The following is a 19,348-nucleotide window of genomic DNA, read 5'->3' on the forward strand; positions in this document are numbered from 1 at the left end:
GGGGCGTGTTGAAATTTGTTCTAGGTTGTATTTACTCCTTGTACCTTGTAGACAAGGATACGGCTGCAATATGGTTCTCATGCTTCCTCTGTTTTTGTTTCTTTTTCCTTGATTTAAGGAAGTTTGTTCTGTTGATTTTTCCCTAAATCAAGGAAAATAGTTTTAGTTCAGATTTGATGGGATCTTGTGTAGTCATAGTCAATGACTCATTGTTGTATATATTGTTGCTAAACTGATGTAATTAACATAAAATCGAATATAGAGTTACTTTTTCTCTTATTCTCCACTGTTCAATTTCCTTCACACAGTTCGTTATTATTAGCCTTTGTTTCTAACTGATACTGATACTCTCTAACTTTGTTTCTCTGCCCGTTTGGGAAGCAAACGCATACATCTACGCGTACGTCAATTTACAAATACGCAGACAGATGATATATACCTGTTGTTTTGGCCCATTTGCCGTCTTACATAATAAGACCAAGTCATAAGTGGTGAGTAGGAGAGCGACACTGTATTTTATCTTGTGGTTAACTAATCAATCTTAAGACTGATTCTCAGAAACTATAGTAAGGCTTCCAATGTCTGAAACATAATAAAAGGCAAGCCGGCGATGCAACAGTTTTTAATAAGCTTATATACAGTGACCTCTTTCTTGATATTCCTCCCCTCCTTTTCAAGACAAAAGGAAATCAGATTGTAAGTTTGACAGAACGAGAGCGAGTGAAATGCCTCATGCAAATTAATGCAAGATCAATTATTTGGCATGTAGAATGAGTTGCTTGTTCTAGGGTTTTAGGATTTGAGCTTTGGAGGTGATTAATTGAAAATGGATTCACCACACTCTCCACCAGTTTCTGCTAGTCAATCTAGTCATCAAACACACATATGGGGAGGCTTCGTTATAGTCATTCTATCAGTAGTGATAGTTGCGTTGTCATACTTCCTTTGCAGCAGGAAGCTTATACCAGCTCTAAGGCGCCGGCGAGAAGAAGGGAAGTTGTCACCCAAGAAACATGCTCTAAAAGGTGAGCGGAACTTGAACTTATTTCCAGCAACTTACATTGTCATATGTTCAATAGATGGAGGTTCAAACCAAGAAAGTATGATGATTGGACAGTTTAGTTATATAATCTGGGAATATTTCAGTTAACTCACCACAACCATTATATCAAAAAGTTTTGGTATAATTCAAGGAGATAATTATTTTAGTACATTAATTCACTGATGGTCAGTAATTTGCTGTGCATATATGTTTAGGAAGATTGAAACAGGAGGAGAAGATAAATCTGAGGCGATTCCATTTGGAGGAACTAGAAAAGGCTACCAACAATTTCGACAGTGACTGCTTGTTGGGTTCAGGTGCTTTTGCAAATGTTTACAAGGGGACCTTTGAGGATTTGGGAACCCTAGCCATAAAGAGATCTCATGCTGATTCGTTTCAGAGTGTTGAGGAATTCAGAAACGGTATAGATTCTGCAGTCTTTGTGTCACACACCAGAAAGAAAAGGTTTAATGACCAAATGAATTTATCTGATTTTTGTTTAGTATTTTTCGTTGTACAGAAGTGAGGCTACTCTCTAAAGTTAAGCACAGAAACCTTGTTGGACTGGTTGGATATTGTGAAGAACCTGGTATAAATGCATATATACGATACATGGTTATCAAGTTTACCATATAGTTTGATAAATATTTGATTTCTGTTTAGTATACTAATGAGTCTGAATTGGTTGTGACCTGGTAGGAGCAAGAGGGGGGAAAGTTTTGATCTATGAATATGTACCCAATGGTTCTTTGCTAGACTATATTATGGGTATGTTCCTTTGCTTACTAAATAACTTAAAAATTAATTGGTACTTGCTAATTAGGCCCGAGTTTGCTAAATCATGTTCAATGACCATGTAGGAAGGAAATGGATCAGCTTAAGTTGGAGGCAAAGAGTGAACATAGCAATTGGAGCAGCAAAAGGTTGATTGTATCAGATTCATCACCTATGGGCTATGTCTTCCATTTGATTTGAATAAAGAATATTACTGTCGCTAATGTTGGTCTTAGAATTTTACCATTTACAGGCATTGCTCATTTGCATGAGGGGGTTCATCCAAGCATAATCCACCGTGACATAAAGCCGAGTAACATCTTAATCGGAGATGGCTTTGAAGCCAAGGTTTCAGATTTTGGACTTTCAAAATCAGGTCCTGTTGGAGACGATTCACATGTCAGTAGCCAAATCAAAGGGACTCCAGGGTACCTTGACCCTGCCTATTGTGCAAGTTTCCACTTATCCCAGTTTAGTGATGTGTACAGCTTTGGTATCATTCTTCTTCAACTTATATCTTCCCGGCCTGCAGTTGACATGACTGGAAATCGGCCTAGGAATCACATCATTGACTGGGTAGGCAACTCATTATGACCTCAGTTCTTATCCATATTTTGTTCATCAAATAATGTGATTGTTTTCTTGGTGCAGGCAAGGCCTAGCTTAGAGAGAGGTCGTGTTGAGGAGATTTTAGATGCTAATCTTTTATCAGAACCATGTGACACAGAGATGATGCTAAAGATGGCAAGACTTGGTTTGAGGTGTGTTGTTAAAGTACCCAAAAACCGTCCTACAATGTCCCAAGTGTGTCGACAACTTGAAGAAGCCCTCTCTTGTGCAGACAGCAAACAGCAGTTGAGAGAGAGTGGAAGATCAAATCGCCGAGCAACAGACCTAGGGTTTAGGAGATCAATGGACTATGATCAATCTCTAAACTCTGTGAGCCTAGATGGCATTGGATTCCAGAAGTTTCATGTAGACTTAGACAGCATCTCCTTTCAGAGCACAAGCTTAAGGTGCTTAGAGAACAATAGTATCGAAATTGACATTGATGATTTGAGAGATAAAAGAGAGGAAGTTGGTGCAAAATAAGACTCAAACATTAAGTGAATGTTTCAATGTATCTGCTTGTGAGAAAGGTTAAAATTTACCTGCGCTTGGGTTGTAGGTACATTGTGTATTACTAATGTGATATAAGCTAAATTCTTAAGAAGCAGCTACATATTCTTAAAAACTAACAGATAATTATACATAACCTTTACATAGCAAGAGCCTGCAATGCATAATCAAATAAAGGAGAGCAGGTTTGACACAAACTATCATACGAACTACTTCTTCAACAGCTAGCCTAACACTACATGAATGCTGCCACTTCAGGAAGGCTTGCTACTTTTTTCATCTACCGCCTTTGCATTTTCGCTGAAAGTTATAATGTCAGCATACAATCTCGTAGCAGTCTTCGAAAACTCGGCTAAGGATTCAAATACTGAACTAAACCCCGTCTGAAATCCTTTCACTGCAATGTGTTGTGTCTCCTGCATGCTAGTTTGATGTTTTGCCTTCTCACTGTCTAGCTTCTTCTTAAACATATCCAGCTGATCCTTCATCCCAGTCAAATACTCAATTCGATTTGGCACATGTAGTTCTGTTTCTTTCTCAGAAAACTTAAACCCAAGAAGCCTTCTCTCTGTCCTCTCAAATGCCAAAACTTTCTTATCAAGTTCTCGGGCCAGTCCATCAACCTTCCTTTTTTGTTGGTGCTCCTCCCCTTGTTGAACCAACAGGGATTTGATATCTTTCCCAAAGCTTTTCATGGCACTAGTCACTGCCCTATCTGGCAGTTTATCCATAAAAGCTAACCAGTTATGACAGATTGCAAGTAATGGTGGCCCATTGAGCGTACACGATGGAAGTGGAGACATGCCCTTCAAGTAGAATTCAGTTTCAGGGGAAACAAACTTTAATAGCCAACCATGCAGAGCTTCAATGTACGCCTTCTGGGAACAAAAGTATAATGCAAAACAAGCACACCAGTTTTGAAGTTCGGCTTCAAGCCCGAAAGTAGCAAGCTGGTGTGAGTCATTGCAAAACATTCCAATGGTGGGGCAATTGAGTGATTTTACTTCAGACATAATTTTGTTTTGAGTTTCATGCAACTCTGACATCATCTGCCAATTTCTCATTAAGCTGCAGTAATGGAAAAATCAATGTTAATAAAAATTTCAGTATTGCCAAAAATTATCAGCTTCCTAAGAAAACATAGATGACAGTAGCTGTCTTACCCCTTCAGCAGCTCGATAAGTTGTGGCTGCAGCTCATCATCTCTCAGTTTTTCAATTCTTTGCGATATTGATTCAGCGCTTCTTATGGCAACCAAAATTCTGGCATACAAGTCTTTTACTTCAACTCCAACCTTGTCCCTACTGTTGATGCCATCTCCAACATCGTGATTTCTCAATTGGGAGCATTTTCGCTCATAAAGTCTCCTGGTTTCCTCTCCAGCCTGAATACATGAATTTAAAGATGTGAGATTTTGACAATATGCGATATATTATTCAAGATTCTCTTGAATACCTTTCAAAAAAAGATTATCTTGAATATCAAGGAGGGTAAAAAAGAAGAGCTAATAATTGGAAATCGGTACATTTAGCAGATACAACAATGTGAAACATAAGTGGGATACACTAATCACATATTTACTTCATAAAAAGCATCTCTTTTTTAATTATAAGCTACATATAACAAGAGCGTCCTTCTATATTTTGTCTAATTATAGGCTACCAATGTAGATGATAAATTATAGAAACATATAAATTGATTGAAGAACAAATGATTGGAATCATATATTACCTTCACCTCCTGAAAGAGCTTCTTCTCCCAAGCATATAACCTTCCTAATGTCAAAGAATGGTTTCCGGATCCCATTGCTCCATAGTCATCAAATAGATCATTGCTGAACTGAGTCCAAGCTGAAGAACTCTTAGAACTAGATGTAAGCAAACTTTTGCCAGAGGATGACCAAGACAATGTGGACGCAGTGGAGCGACTCCGTGTGATTGAACGGATGAGCTTAGTCGAGTTCTCTGCACCCAAATTTGCACATAAAATGATGGTAGAGCTATACTCAGATTGTAATCACTATTAAATCTGCAATTTTCTGCACACAACACCAGTAACTGATTCAAGCAACTAACTCAACGGAATACCAAATGAGGTGTTCAGCAGATAACTAGGCAACTTAACAACTGCTCTATAAGCCAATCCAAGCATAATACAAGGTTTGAACAAGGTAAGTTGGCCAGTTGGGCAACAAAGAGACACAATCTCAACAGTTCTACATATGCAAAAGGAAAAATTGGGTTTCTTTATTTGGCCATATCAACGGAAACAACTCTTCTCTTATTGATTCAATAATGGTTCTTTGTTATGTCTTCTAATCATATCAAACAAAGAAATGAACTACACCAATCAAAGATGAACAACAAAACTTTTCTTCATAGACAAAAGTAAACAAAATTATAGACCCCACCTTTGATCTCCTCCAATGCAGATTGCATCTGAACCATGTTAGTCTCAAGCATCCTTGAAACATCCAAACCAGAATCATAAGCCTTCATGAAATGGTCCTCAACATCTCTCAAAGCCTCCAACAACTCCCTCCCCTCTTTGGGTGTATCAATCACCCTCAGACTCCTCTCCCCTTCTAAGTTCCCATTCACATCACCCACAGCCTCAATCCCACTCTCCTCCTCATGATCCACATCACAATTACTCAAATCCCTCACCTTTTCCTCACTCACTACTCCTTCTCCCACTTCCTCCAACTCAGGAATCCCTTCCTTCTCTCTAACAGCCCTCAAATCCTCATCAAAACTCTGCCCAAACCCATTTACCACATCTGCCCTCACACCATCATAAAAAGGATTAAAGAAATCCCACCCAAAACCCCTCTCTGGTGACCCCATTGGTGCCTCCTCCACCCCATCATAAAAATGCTCACACACCACTTCCCCTTCCTCACTCTCACTTTTCCCATCTGGGTCTTCTTGTAATTTCACAGACTCATCACAAACTGACCCTGCAGCAATGCTCTTGTGGGTTGTTGGCTCAGAAGGCCTCTGCTGAAGCAACATGGGGTTGTTTTGGACAATGGGCTCAGCATTTTCAAGGTTCACAGAAGGAAATGTGATTAGAAAAGGTGAAAATGGTGATGCATGTCTTGCTACAAACAACCTTATTGCAGCTGCAACTGAGTAGAGTGACTGATTATACTTGCATTGTGCTTCTGCAAAAGCATACCTTCTCTCCACAGCCAGCTTCAGCTGCCTCTTCCTCTCCTTGCAGAGCCAAACGACGTCGTCTCCTTCGTTTTTCTTGGACACAACACACCCCATGGTTGGTTTTGAAGAAGTAAAGGTGGGATTTTTAAGCTAATGAAAACTTGAAAAGGTGGGGTTTTTTGAGAACCCAGAAAGCTGTTTTGGGGTAAAGCTGTGACCTTTGTGGAGAATCAAATCATGTCATAATGGTAATGCAGATTGTGTAACTGATGGTAGCAATGTAGGGTTTATGGCTCTGATGGAAAATGAAGTGGGTTTTGGTTTTTGGTGGGAAAATTGAGAGGAAATAATGGGTTGTGTCAGAAACATGAGTCAAAGTGTCAAACTGATTCTAATGAGTACCAAAATCTCAAAACCAGATTTTTTTTAGGACTAGGCTCATGTTACTTCATTTCTACCTACCATCCCATTGCATTCTACATACTAAATCTCAAAACGAGTCTCGACTTTTTGTCAAATCACAGTTTTAGGCTCGTAAGGTGATTTAAGGAGAAAAATATAAATGCTTAGCACTTGTTTTAGTGTTTAGTCACACTGAATTTAAATGAGCTTTACAACAGCCTAAAAAGGGGTTTATCATGGGTTTGCTGAAAAGCCTGAAATGTCCGTTAATTAAGTTTTAATTTGGAGCTAGTAAGCTTTCTGCAAGTCTGCAATTTCTTACATAATTTACAATCCATGATATTCGTCCTCCTACTTCACTAACATATATATACAATGTCTCTCTTCCATGCCCATAAAAACCAGTTTATTATAATAATGAAGCTTTGATACTTTGATTAGGCTAATGGGGGAGGAGAATTGGTTTACCAGAAGTCAAAGTAACTGTTCCTCATTGAGGTATACTGTGCCAAACCCTTATAGACCTGCCAGAAGATAATTTATTGTGTGTACGGAAATAATTAACCCCACCCTGCCACTCGGTTGCATAGGGGTGGACGAGTCAGAGTGTTGTTGAATACCCAACCCTGGTCTGTGAGCTGAGCTCCCATTACTAGTGTATTAGATGTCTGTGACAAATTAAGAAGTACGTAACATCCTGATGTAAGGGTTATTTGAAAATTAACACACCATAGAAGTCACGAGTTCGAAATTCACTAACATATTGAATAATTAAGATTACTGAAAAATTGTATTTGTTTCTTCTCTGTCCAAACTCCAAAGTAGCCTGGGAAGATCAATTTGGTATGAACTATACAGGTTGACCTGCTACACAAAGATGGACACAGTTAGCACAGATACCGAATCAGTCATCTATTAAGCACCAAAATATCCAATACCATTTTAATCCGACACTTAATTTAGAGTTCAGAGGTTAATAACCTATTTGTGGTCTTTGACAACCTCAAACAGCCTTCTGGATTTTACTATGAAGCACAGAGACTGTGGGGGAAATAATGGCAATTGTAATGTCATGTGCCCAGTAGAAGTGAAGAGTAAAGTGGCAAGAAAATTGACACAATAATAGAGCAAACTAAGGCCTCACCCTCATGTGGATTGAATTAGACTATGCACTCAAAAGCGGTAAAAAGAAATTTAATAGTCTTAATCAATCATTCAATTAACTAATTCCCGCCAAATTAACACCGACTTGGCCCTAAATTTCTTTTGTTCCTTAATTGGAATTAGCAACAAAGTTCACATGGTAACACCGTAACATAGATTAGGGTAACACAAACAAAAGAGATAGTTTTCCATGGTTGGCTTTAGCTTTGCATATTCCTTTGTCCCCAGCACTTGTTTGTTCTTCCAGACTTGATAATGTGGGGTTCGGGATTCCTGTGTTTTGACCAGAGCCAAAAGAAAAGCCAATGACAAAAGGTAAGAGGATTCTTGGGAATCACTACACTGATAAAACAAGTGCACAAGGAACCAGTTTCAGGAAAAAGATGGCCAAAAGCATCAATAGGATTCATTTTCTGCAACCCAGATCTTTTTCCCTTAACCTCCCACAGCTGGAATGCGAAGAGAAGCATAAAAATGAGCCGCATAGAATTTAATATCAGTAACTCTTCCATCTTCCACAAGCTTGAAGAAGGGCCTCTGGCTCTAGTTTTATCTCTAATTTCAGTTTCTTAAGTCAAAATCCATCAGAAACCATGCACTCTTTTCTTTCTTGCCCAACAGAACCAGAACCACAGGTGAGGAAGCTAAAATGTTGCAGCACATTGACTTTAACTTCCCTTCCCTGCTAGCAAGGCACATGTTCCATTTTGCCCATGAGACTCCCGTGCCTACCTGAAGCAAAATCTTCACAGGACAGATTATATCGACCTCATGTTCTTGGCATAGACAAAGAAGCCAAATTCTCGGTGTGTCTTATTGTTTCAGAGCAATGTACTGCAAGCTACAGATATATCTCCTTCGAAATCTATCCAGAAGCTCTACGTTGAAGTGGAAAAAGAAGGGGATCTTTAAGAGAAGATTTTTCTGAAGAAAGAATCTTTATCATCAATCTGAAGCTCTATAATTTTGATTCTTTCCTTATACACCTCTACTGCTTTCAATGTCTCAGAAACTAAAATAACATACAGGTCCAAGTTAATTGTTACATTGTACAGTGAACAAGGTAAAAATGACTGCACCTTCCCTTATCTCGGATGTACAAGCAGATGATTCACCGGAGTTCTCAGAATGAGTCATCAATAGGTACAATATTACACTGAGCTGGCTGCTTCCTCAGGTAGCATTCAGTTCCATGGGGGCAAGAGTTTTTGCAGGTAGACTAATACCACCTCCTCTCACAGACAAAGTAGGGCCTCTGGTTGAGCTAGCTCTACTCACCAGGTTCGAGTCAAGAAATACGACTATGACTGTTATGTCATCGTGGAAATGCCTGCGTACACCACGGTCTATTTTTTTCAAATCAGAGTATCTCATTTCTCTCTTCTTAGCCGCTTCAAGCAATGCAGCTTTGACGAGCCTCCGAGCACTTCCCTGAAAATGAGGGAGGGAGGGATCAGAATTTCACCTTCATTTTATTTCATACAATGTTGTTAGATGTACAACGCAATATTCTTTGGTCCTCCTGCATTGTCAACCATAACCTCGAACCTAGTAATGCAGCCATTCAAATTCTCCTTAATCCTATTTCAACTTTAAGCTATTTGTCTATTATCATCATTACCACGTAACATCATAGAGTAGAACACTAAATTTCCACTCTGATGAAATAAAAACCAAATTCACACCTATTTCCTTTTACTATGCATGTTCCTGGTAACACAGATACTTCCGAGCAAAATCTAAATTTAAATAAGACAAAAGACAAAGTATATTACGCTGTGTGGGTGACTTTGGACCATATCAACTGCTTCCTGATTGCTAAGGTGCTCCCAGAGACCATCAGAAGCGAATATGAGAAATTGATCATGTGGTTGAAGCTCATGCACAGAAATTGCTGGTTCAGCACTTAAAATTGGCCTTCTAAACGGTTCACGCAGGCGAAACTTGGCATACAAAGGCTCCCTGTTAAACTCAGGTTTTTTTAAATACACATCTCCAATGGATCTAGAAATCTGCAAAAGAACAATACCTCAAAAAAATCAAAATATTCACTACTGTGAAATATAAGGCTCAATGAATTTCAAGCCAAAAAAAAACTATAAATGATAGAGTATATGTACCCTAATAAAAGAAAAGGACTGTCCCTAATTAAATCATTCTTATGTCAGTTCATCTCTCGGGCATCATATTCATTGCTCATGTCAATCTTTAAGAATATGCTTTTCGAAATATGCAGCCTGGCTATTCAAGTGAAAACATATCAGGCCACAAGTCCAATGACCCCAAATGAAGCCAACATGAAAGTTCCTTTATATTTTAGATATTAACATTGCTTTGTACGATTAAAAAATCAAAGTACTCTCTGTACGAATTCCTGACTGGAAAGCCATTTGTACCTTCCAGTCGGACATATAAACCGACAAAGAGATTTGTAGTATCAAGAAACCTACATGATACAATTTATATATCACAATCACAAAGTCACACTGTCAGTGATGGTTTGGAGTAGAAACCAGAAAGAACATGTTTTTTTTTATGGAACATGTGTTTAATCAGATGAAAAAAATTTCAGTGTATTTCAGGGAATGTCCTGCACTAATCTTGGTTTAAGGGATTTCCCATCAATGAGTAACCTAAGGAAAACCCAAAGCAAGACAAACCTATTCAAACTTATGGTTTATTGCAGGATTTTATATATAATTACTGACGACAATAAAGAATCCCCTGGTCACTCGTAAAACCTTAATGTGGCAGAATAACATTGGCCTAACTAACAAACATTAAAGAAACAATCACTTTATTAGAAGGAAAAGAAACAATATTGAAGTTACCTGTATTAATCCTTTTACACGCCATACATTATGCTTCAAAACTACGATACGCGAGTCATCTGGGTGCATAGAATGCATCTCCTGTCTGACAGACTCTATGGCCACATTGTGCTCTGCTGACAGCTGGATAGCAAGTACTTCTCCAGTCGCCTTCACAACTCTCCCCAGCACCGCGCGGGAGTCACCAACATTGGCAATGTAAAGGGTGCCTCCACAGATCACACCAGCAAGGCAACAAGATCCAACGGCTGCAATTTGGGGCTTCACAGACCACTGTTTGGTAACAATGGAGAGGAATCCATCTTCTGTTGCTTGATATGCTTTTCGTATCACATCCACTGACATGGACTGTTGCTCTGCGGTGAACCCTACATGTAAGGTTTAAGGAATTGTTAACAATGAAACTACTTCAATCTGAATAACTAATCGCTGAATGATACAATAAACATATCCTCTAAATGGTGATACTCGGCTTCTTTATTTCTGAAAACTTAATAAGAATAAGTTTCGGAGAGTCTGCTGTATTCTTCTGAGATACAATTTGATGTTAACGAATATGAGATTGGGTAACTTACTTTTCAAATTCTGGAATAGGTGATCATTGACATAACGAGAGGTCTCAGGGCCACCATGCCCATCATAAACTCCAAGAAAAGTGCCATAGGGGCCAGACTCAAGCGAGCTCAAGGGACCAGACTCAAGCTGACTCTGATCCTCAAGCAAATTGTTGGCCTGTACAACAGCCATTGAGAAGTCACCATTCAAGTGTTGCCCCAAGTCTTTATACCAAAGTAATCCTTCCTGCTTGCCAACTGCATCAGAACCTGCGTGTACATATCCGTCCGAAGATGGTCGCCAGCAGGCCCTCAGAAAGTTCATCAACCTTGATAACATCCCTCATTTCACCTGGGCCAGCCTCAAATGCCTCCACATCCAAAATGGATGCGAAACTTCATCCAACCAAAATCCCCCACCAGCCTTATCCCCTAAACAACAAAGAAAAGGTCCACTATAAAACTGATACCGACCACATGAAACACAACAATACACAACCTAATTGATCATATAGCTAACCGAAAAAATCAGCTAACTATGTAAAATTCAGTTAACAATCATATTCAACACAATAACAACAATCAGGTCCACAATCAAACTCATCCGCATTCCTACTCCAAACCTGAAAAAGATTATGACCCGCATGATGCCAATACTATCCTGAAATGAAGAAAGCAACATAAACAGAAGCATATAGTTGCCTGAAACAGTGACAGCCATATCTACCTCCATGTCCCAAACTTCAACTATTCAATTACTCAAACTACAAACCCCACAAAAAAATTCAGCAACTTTATGAACCTTACTACCAAATTTCCAACCTTTCAAATTCAACCAAGCAAAAAAAAACAAACACAGAACTAGAAAACAAAGAAACTAAGGAGATATCAACTCACAGAGTTAGGTAGTTTGATGATAAGAGTGATGCAGGGTCAGCTAGTGAGTCACGGCAGATGAAAACGATGGAGATCTGAAAGAAACAGGGTAATACATGTGGGTATTGACGCGTTAGATCTGTAGATCCATCAAACCACAAACTGTAGCCAAAAGGGTTTTTGGATATAGACCACTTTTTATTGCTCTGTAAAATAAAAGGTGAATAAAGATTGAAACTTTACTTGCTCAACTTGTTTTTTTTTCTGGTTTAAGGTTTGTGGCTAACACAGAAATGGAAGCAGATACCGAAGGAGAAGAAGATAGGGTGGAATTGAAACAAAAGGTCCAAGCTTTCAATTCAGTTTGTGAGATTGAACCAACTGAAACTCTCTTCTCTAGTATTTCTCAGCAGACAAACCTCTATAAAAAAGAAAACTAACAAAGCAAAGCCAGCAATGCACATGGGCCCGCCTAAGAAAGAGAAAGTAGATAGAAAGAGGGGGAATAATTTATTGTTTTTTGGATATTTTAGAGAAGAAAATTTTCAGAAATAGTGAAAAGGAAATTGTGATATTGTGTTGGATATAATTAAGGGAAACTAGTTTTATGAAACTAGGGGGGAAGTCCACTTTCCTTGATGGTGTTATCAATTTGACTTTTTTTCTTTTGTGGGGGAAGAAAGGCAACTTGTTCTTTGTGTATTTGTACATTAAAAGGGGCGGCCATGTTTTGAAAGATTGATCGAGTGGTATTATTGTTAGCAATATAAGGACATGTGTAATTAACATGATGGTGATGTTATGTAGCACAGAGGATATGGTCAAGACAGATGGAGGTTTTATTATGTGTAGCATCATAATTTTTTGGCATCATAGTTTTTCTTTTTGGGTTACAATTTGGCATCATAGTGTGCTTCTTCTTTTCTTTTTTTCCGAGATATGGTTGAATCTCACACTTATATATGGTACCTAATAATGTAGTAAGATACTAAGAAGTGACCTTTAATGACCATAATCATCAATACAGTATACTTTTTATTTCTTAAATTGTAGACTAAATATATAATCGTGTCGTTAATCATAGTGCTTATTTATTATATCTGGTCATATCATATTGAGAGACTTTAGAAAAGCAAATCTTAAAAATGATCATGTTCATTCGTAATGATAGAATCGTATTGTTCCCCGCGACTTTGATTAGCAAATTATCATCCTAAACTTTCATGATGAACGCCGTTTTTTTCTAATCAAAACTCGATCCTTTATGCATCAATTGAACAAATCAATAGATCACTATATCGGCCATCGGAATTTATTTTATTTAAAAAATAGATGTGAAAACTGATATGCATACATCAAATATACGGAGAGTATATACTGTACCTTGATGTAATTCAACATACGTACAATGACATAGTGACGATATAAAAATCTTCAGAAGGAAAAAAAAGATATCTATACTTTATTTTTGGTAAACACATTACACATGCAGGCTGCCTAAATTTGTTGCGTGTAATATGAGAGACTTATAAATTAATTTGATTCTTGGCTGGCTTTGTTTGCTTTTGAGCCTATGATTCTTGTTCAGCTGCTGCATATAGGTGTCCATACCACGAGTGCATTCGAGACACGCGTTTGCATATAATCACGAGAAAGTGTCAATCATTTTATGCAATTCTTGGACTTGAAATATATAAAAAAACGAAAAAAACAAACGGTTTTTATTTTATTTTAAATTTAGTCATTTAGATTTTCTGGAAATGTTGCTACAAAAATGAACAAGATCTGTGTGATCAATACAATGTCGCATCCCATGGTGCCAGTTCCCGGACAAGACTACAATAGCTTTCATTTTCTTTTGGTTATATATAGAAAATTATTAACTTGGCTTATAGTTCTTCTGTTTGTTCTTATTCCTCATGATTGATTAAATATTCTTATCCGGCCTTTGTAATCTGTAACATTCGGCCTTGGTGGCATTCTAAGGGCTTGATGAACAAACTGAAGCTGGTTCATAGTGAAGGTTCCTCTTTAGGCCTGTAATTTAAGCCCAGGGCCGACGGGCATACTTAAATTTAGTTAAAAAATTGGATTGTGAGCCGGTTCGATTCAAATTAATTGACGATTTTTACTTGGTCCATTTTGGAATGGATATAGTATGAACAACACTTTTCAAGTCATGTGCCAACCCAAAACCCTGCCCATATGACATAACTAGCAAATTATGTTAGTTCAATTGGCAAATGTGTTATTCTTATAAGAATGAGTTCACGAGTTCAACTCATATATCAATCAAATTTTTAAAATGAAAATAAAAATATTTTATTATCTAAAAATCACGGGTCAAATGTATGTCGGGCCATGAGCAAACTTTTTTTAAGCCCAAACTTTATCAACCAAAAATGCAAGTTCAAACTTCACATATTTTGATATGATCGATCTAGCTTTGCCTATTTTACACTTAAGGCTGAAAAGACATGAACCGGGTAATATGTGGGTCTTTATATCTTAGAATCGGACCGACTCTACCTTGTCATGCCCATTTTACAGGTCTACTCCTCTCTATATGGGAATCTGAATTATGATTCAAACTATTCTATATAGTAAACATCCCAATAAAATACAGTATGTCTATTTTCCAGTCACTTTCAAAATAAAAACGTATAAAGGCATATTTCCGGAATTATTCATAATCTCTAGCTAGCAGGATCTAATTAAACAGCAAACTGAGGCTATTGAGTGTGACTTATACTAGTTATGCTATAGTTGTAGGTACTAGCTAGCGAGGATGTAGTTGAGTGGCCGGTTGCTAGCTAGCTACTCTTCTAGTTTTGCCCATGCAAATCTTTAATCTCCACCGACAAATTAATTAAAGAGCTGCTTATATAGGAAGATTTACCCACACGTACTTATCCATCAGGACCATCGATCAATCCATCACCATGCATGTTATTTCAATCCACAAAAGAAAACCAAATACCAAACCGACCAGTAAATTTGGGAAGAAGCTAGGTGTATGCTTGTGATTATTATTATTATTATTTTAAAGATTTAGCCATTTAGGTATGAATCTGTACGTACGTACGTATAGGTGTGTATGTATATAGATGTGTCCCATACCTGCCTACTAGTTTCCCACTACATGAAAAGCACTCTAGCTATGAACCTAAATTTAAATTATTCCGGAATTTGGTTTCTTATTTGGTCACTAATCCCCGAAAGCTTAAGAATTAAGGTTCTATAATCGGAGGAAAGTCTTTTGCATGCCCAGTAAAGCAATAAATCATGCACATGCAATCGACCTGTCGGCGTGAATTCGGCCGGTAATCACGGCCCGTATTCCCTCCGTGAATCACGGAGCAATTAGTGGTAGATTAGGTTATATAATCAATTACAACATGTGTATGAAACAATTAAGCAATAGCAATAATCTTTCAAGTTGGTATCAGAGCATTCGTGCTCTGTTTTTTCTGGGTATTTTTCCCGTTTTTTCTGCCGGTTACCGCTCTCGTGCTCACCGCTGCCTCCCCCCTCCGGCGCTCCCTCACCTCACCGCTACCCTCCGGGGCTCCCCGACGTCGCCGTTCATCCTCCCTGAGCCAAGCCCGACGTCGCCGAACGCTGCTGCTCTCTGATGCCGCTCGACCCGACGCCGTCTGCTCCGCACTCGACCCGACGTCGTCCTCTCTCTGCTCCTGCTCCGACGTCGCTCGCCGCTCCTCGCCGGACGTCACTCCTATCCTCTCCAATCACCCGAAGTTTTTTCACAAATCAGATCCTAAATCGGCCTCTCCCGACCCGGTTTCATTTCACCCCGGCCCGGCCCAAACTCCGACCCGGCCCAGCCCATAATCGGTGCGACCCGACCCGATCCACTCGGTCTGACCCAGTCCACTCGACCCGACCCGACCCGGTCCAGCAAAGATCATTAGACTTTTTTGTCTCCTGTCAGTGCATACTCACCGACAGTGCAAGTGCACCGGAGACATATTCTTCTCCATTTTTTGTGGTATTTGCTGTCTAGTCCCTGACTTTTACATTATTTCTTTTTCAATAGGTTATGGACACAATGTACTCTATGTACATGCTTTATCTCATCATTTGATATATGTTCCCTAATTAAACGCTGACGCTCGTACTCTGTGACCTTTTTTCCTATGTATGTGATATTTCAGGATCTTCTCACCGGATGGATAATTGGTCGGGGGTCTCTGAGGGGCCGGTTGTTTCATCTAGATCTGACATACGCATGGGAAAAACCAGGGGACAAGTCTCTGACCGCTTTACTCTCCACATCTAACAAACTAAGTGAAATTTGGTTATGGCATCGTCGCTTAGGGCATCCATCTTTTAGTGTTATGAACAAATCTATGCCTACTTTGTTTATTAGTGTGGACGAGTCTTGTTTATGTTATGAGACATGTGTTTTGGGCAAGAGTCATCGATCTACTTATTCCTTTAGTACTTCTCCTACAAGTTTTCTTCATTTTGAATTAATTCATTATGATGTTTGAGGACCCTCTAAAAAGTCTAATGTGTCAGGAATGCGATATTTTGTGTCATTTATTGATGATTTCACACGTCTTTCATGGATTGTTCTTCTTAAAAATAAAGATGAGGTTTTCCAACTTTTCGTGCATTCCATACCTCTGTCCAAACACAATACAATGCCATCATTCGAGTTCTTCGTTCTGATAATGGGGGGGGGGGAATATGCGAATCATGTCTTTCAGGAGTTTTTTAACACACACAAAATTATTCATCAAACAACGTGTCCTTACACACCTGAGAAAAATAGGGTTTCTGAAAGAAAAAATCGTCATTTATTTGATATGGCTCAGTGTATTCTTTTTAGTGCCCACATGCCTAAATACCTTTAGAGATATGTTGTCATTACTTCGGCCCACCTCATTAATCGTCTTCTATCTCGTGTCCTTCAAGGGAAAATTCTCTATGAGGTGCTTGCATCTCATGTCTCATTACCCTCTTTTCATAATCTTCATGCCCGTGTTTTCGGTTGTGTTGCTTTTGTTCATCTTTCACAACATCAGCGTTCTTAGTTGGATGCCCGGGCAGTTAAATGTGTGTTTGTTGGGTACGGAGAACATCAGAAAGGGTATCGGTGCTATCATCCCCCTACCTGGAAGTACTATGTCACTATGGATATTACCTTTTTTGAGGACATGAGTTATTTTCCCTCTTCTGATACTGATCTTCAGGGGGAGAATTCATATTTTGAAGAGTTGGATCATGGAGAGGGGAAGACAAGTGAGCCAGTCAATATGGTAACAGATTCCGTTGAGATTACCAACGTGTCAGCTACACAGGCACCACCGGATGTCGTCACTCGAGAGATGCAGGTACCAGAAGATGACAACACAACTGCCCCTCATGTCTCCCGTACAACTGTTTATACCTCTGACCAATGCTCTCCTGGTACAGAATATCACTCATCTGAGGTGAGTCGTTCTATTAGGGCTATTAGTAGGAAATATGTTTTTCCAAATAGATCTACTCGGGGTCAACCAACAAAATAATATGAACCTACCCTTCAGACTAAAACCAAGTATCCTGTGGCAAATTTTATATCTACCAAAAGATTATCTAAGTCATATGAGATTTGTGAATCAAATATCTACTGTATCAGTACCTAATAGGTCTACTTGGGGTCAGCCAGCAAAAAAGTATGAACCCACCCTTCAGGCTAAAGCAAAGTATCATGTGACAAATTTTATGTCTATCAAAAAGTTGTCTAAGTCATATGAATCATTTGTGAATCAAATATCTACTGTATCAGTACCTAACAAAGTGCAGGATGCATTGAGAGATCCAAAATGGAGGAAAGCCATAGAGGAAGAGATGGAAGCATTACAAAAGAACAATACTTGGGAGCTTGTATCTCCATCACATGGCAAGAAGACTGTGGGATACGTTGGGTATTTATAGTGAAACATAATCCAGATGGGATGTCGTTATCAGAGGCTAGTTGGACGCCTAATTTATCTATCACATACCAGACCAGATGTCGCGTATGCAGTAAGTGTAGTGAGTCAGTTCATGCATAATCCCAGTGAGGACCACATGGATGCTGTTGTAAAGATTTTGAGCTACTTTAAGTCAGCTCCGGGGAGAAGAGTAATGTTCTCTAATCACAATAATATCCTCGAAATTTGTGTCTTCACAGATGCAGACTGGGCTGGAAATATTACAGATCAGAGATCCACATCAGGATACTTTACCTTTGTTGGGGGTAATCTTGTTACATGGAAGAGTAAGAAACAAAATATGGTAGCATGATCTAGTGCTGAAGCAGAATACAAAGGTATGGCTCAGGGAGTGTGCGAATTGTTATGGCTTAGAAGTTTGCTACAAGATTTGAGTATTAAGCCTAAATATGCTATGTTGTTGTACTGTGACAACAAGGCAGCCATTGATATTTCCCATAATCCTGTGCAACATGATCGTACAAAACATGTGGAGGTTGATCGTCACTATATAAAAGAGAAGCTAGACGCGAAGATCATTAGTTTTCCTTTTGTTTATACAGAAGAACAATTTGCCGATATGCTTACAAAAGGAGTGTCTGAAAAAGCCTTTTATGATTCACTTAGCAAATTGGGCATGATTGATATGTATGCATCAACTTGAGGGGAAGTGTCGGCGTGAATTCAGTCGGTAATCACGGCCCGTGATTCTCTCCGTGAATCACGGAGCAATTAGTGGTATATTAGGTTATATAATCAATTACAACTTGTGTATGAAACAATTAAGCAATAACAATAATCTTTCAAGTCGACCTAGCTACTCGATCTCTGAAAGTAAATTTGCGATTTGTGGTGATCGATCTTGTTTAATGTTTAAACAAAAGACCAAACAGGCAAAAGAGAGTGATGGTTGAAAACTTCCATCCAGCTAATCAGATCATGAGCGCTTGAGTTCACATCGTTAGCTTAGGTTAGAGATATTACTGCACTCGCGCGCGCGCTAACCTACCTTTCTTTGGCTTTCAGCATAATCATTTTTGAAATGAACTCAAAGACGTCGATTCGATCAGTTTAGACAGAGGAGAATGATTAGCAAGCAAGTAATTGAATTTTGCAAAGAAACAAAAGGGAAAGCTCGAACCACGTAGTTGTTGGGAGTTGGCGAGAATCAGTGAATCACAATCACAGCTTGGTGAGAAACTGAGAATGATTGATAGGTGCTCGATCATACAACCCTATCAGAACTGGCAAGAATGTGTGCTGATCGATCAAAGTTGTTTGTCTGGTCAAATTTGATCCAGAAAGCCCAAAGAGATGACAAATTGAAATGGGCTGGGCCTAGCAGGTCGTCGGGGCCCACTTATTTTTCTTTCCATTTTTATTTTCTGGCTTTAATTACCTTCGTCTTCCTCACCACCTCCATTCCCAAATTCCCAAAACC

General features: G+C 38.9%; 3 protein-coding genes across 4 annotated transcripts; 1 reads left to right on the forward strand and 2 right to left on the reverse strand.

Annotated features, from left to right (window-relative positions):
* The first annotated feature begins 706 nt into the window (after nucleotides 1-706).
* On the forward strand, nucleotides 707-3,025 carry LOC126798097 (probable serine/threonine-protein kinase PBL11). Its single transcript, XM_050525328.1, has 6 exons — nucleotides 707-1,025; nucleotides 1,258-1,464; nucleotides 1,563-1,810; nucleotides 1,903-1,965; nucleotides 2,070-2,392; nucleotides 2,468-3,025. Exons 3-6 carry the CDS (start codon nucleotides 1,807-1,809, stop codon nucleotides 2,906-2,908), a joined length of 831 nt encoding a protein of 276 aa, XP_050381285.1. The 5' UTR covers nucleotides 707-1,025; nucleotides 1,258-1,464; nucleotides 1,563-1,806; the 3' UTR covers nucleotides 2,909-3,025.
* Nucleotides 2,991-6,212, reverse strand: LOC126795670 (protein ALTERED PHOSPHATE STARVATION RESPONSE 1-like). The gene is made up of 4 exons (XM_050522693.1): nucleotides 5,346-6,212; nucleotides 4,667-4,899; nucleotides 4,099-4,319; nucleotides 2,991-4,003 (listed from the first exon to the last, which is right to left on the reverse strand). Exons 1-4 carry the CDS (start codon nucleotides 6,208-6,210, stop codon nucleotides 3,190-3,192), a joined length of 2,133 nt encoding a protein of 710 aa, XP_050378650.1. The 5' UTR covers nucleotides 6,211-6,212; the 3' UTR covers nucleotides 2,991-3,189.
* Nucleotides 6,213-8,600: 2,388 nt separating this feature from the next.
* Nucleotides 8,601-12,321, reverse strand: LOC126796608 (probable protein phosphatase 2C 60). Of its 2 annotated transcripts, none has more exons than XM_050523633.1 (5): nucleotides 11,945-12,321; nucleotides 11,069-11,479; nucleotides 10,494-10,861; nucleotides 9,438-9,674; nucleotides 8,601-9,093 (listed from the first exon to the last, which is right to left on the reverse strand). In XM_050523633.1, exons 2-5 carry the CDS (start codon nucleotides 11,385-11,387, stop codon nucleotides 8,836-8,838), a joined length of 1,182 nt encoding a protein of 393 aa, XP_050379590.1. In that variant the 5' UTR covers nucleotides 11,388-11,479; nucleotides 11,945-12,321; the 3' UTR covers nucleotides 8,601-8,835. The 2 variants fall into 2 exon arrangements, with proteins under 2 accessions (XP_050379590.1, XP_050380109.1); XM_050524152.1 differs by lacking the exon at nucleotides 11,945-12,321 and adding an exon at nucleotides 11,775-11,793.
* Nucleotides 12,322-19,348: the final 7,027 nt, after the last annotated feature.

The sequence above is a fragment of the Argentina anserina genome, chromosome 1 (genome assembly GCF_933775445.1).
Source record: "Argentina anserina chromosome 1, drPotAnse1.1, whole genome shotgun sequence".
Taxonomy (NCBI): Eukaryota; Viridiplantae; Streptophyta; class Magnoliopsida; order Rosales; family Rosaceae; genus Argentina; species Argentina anserina.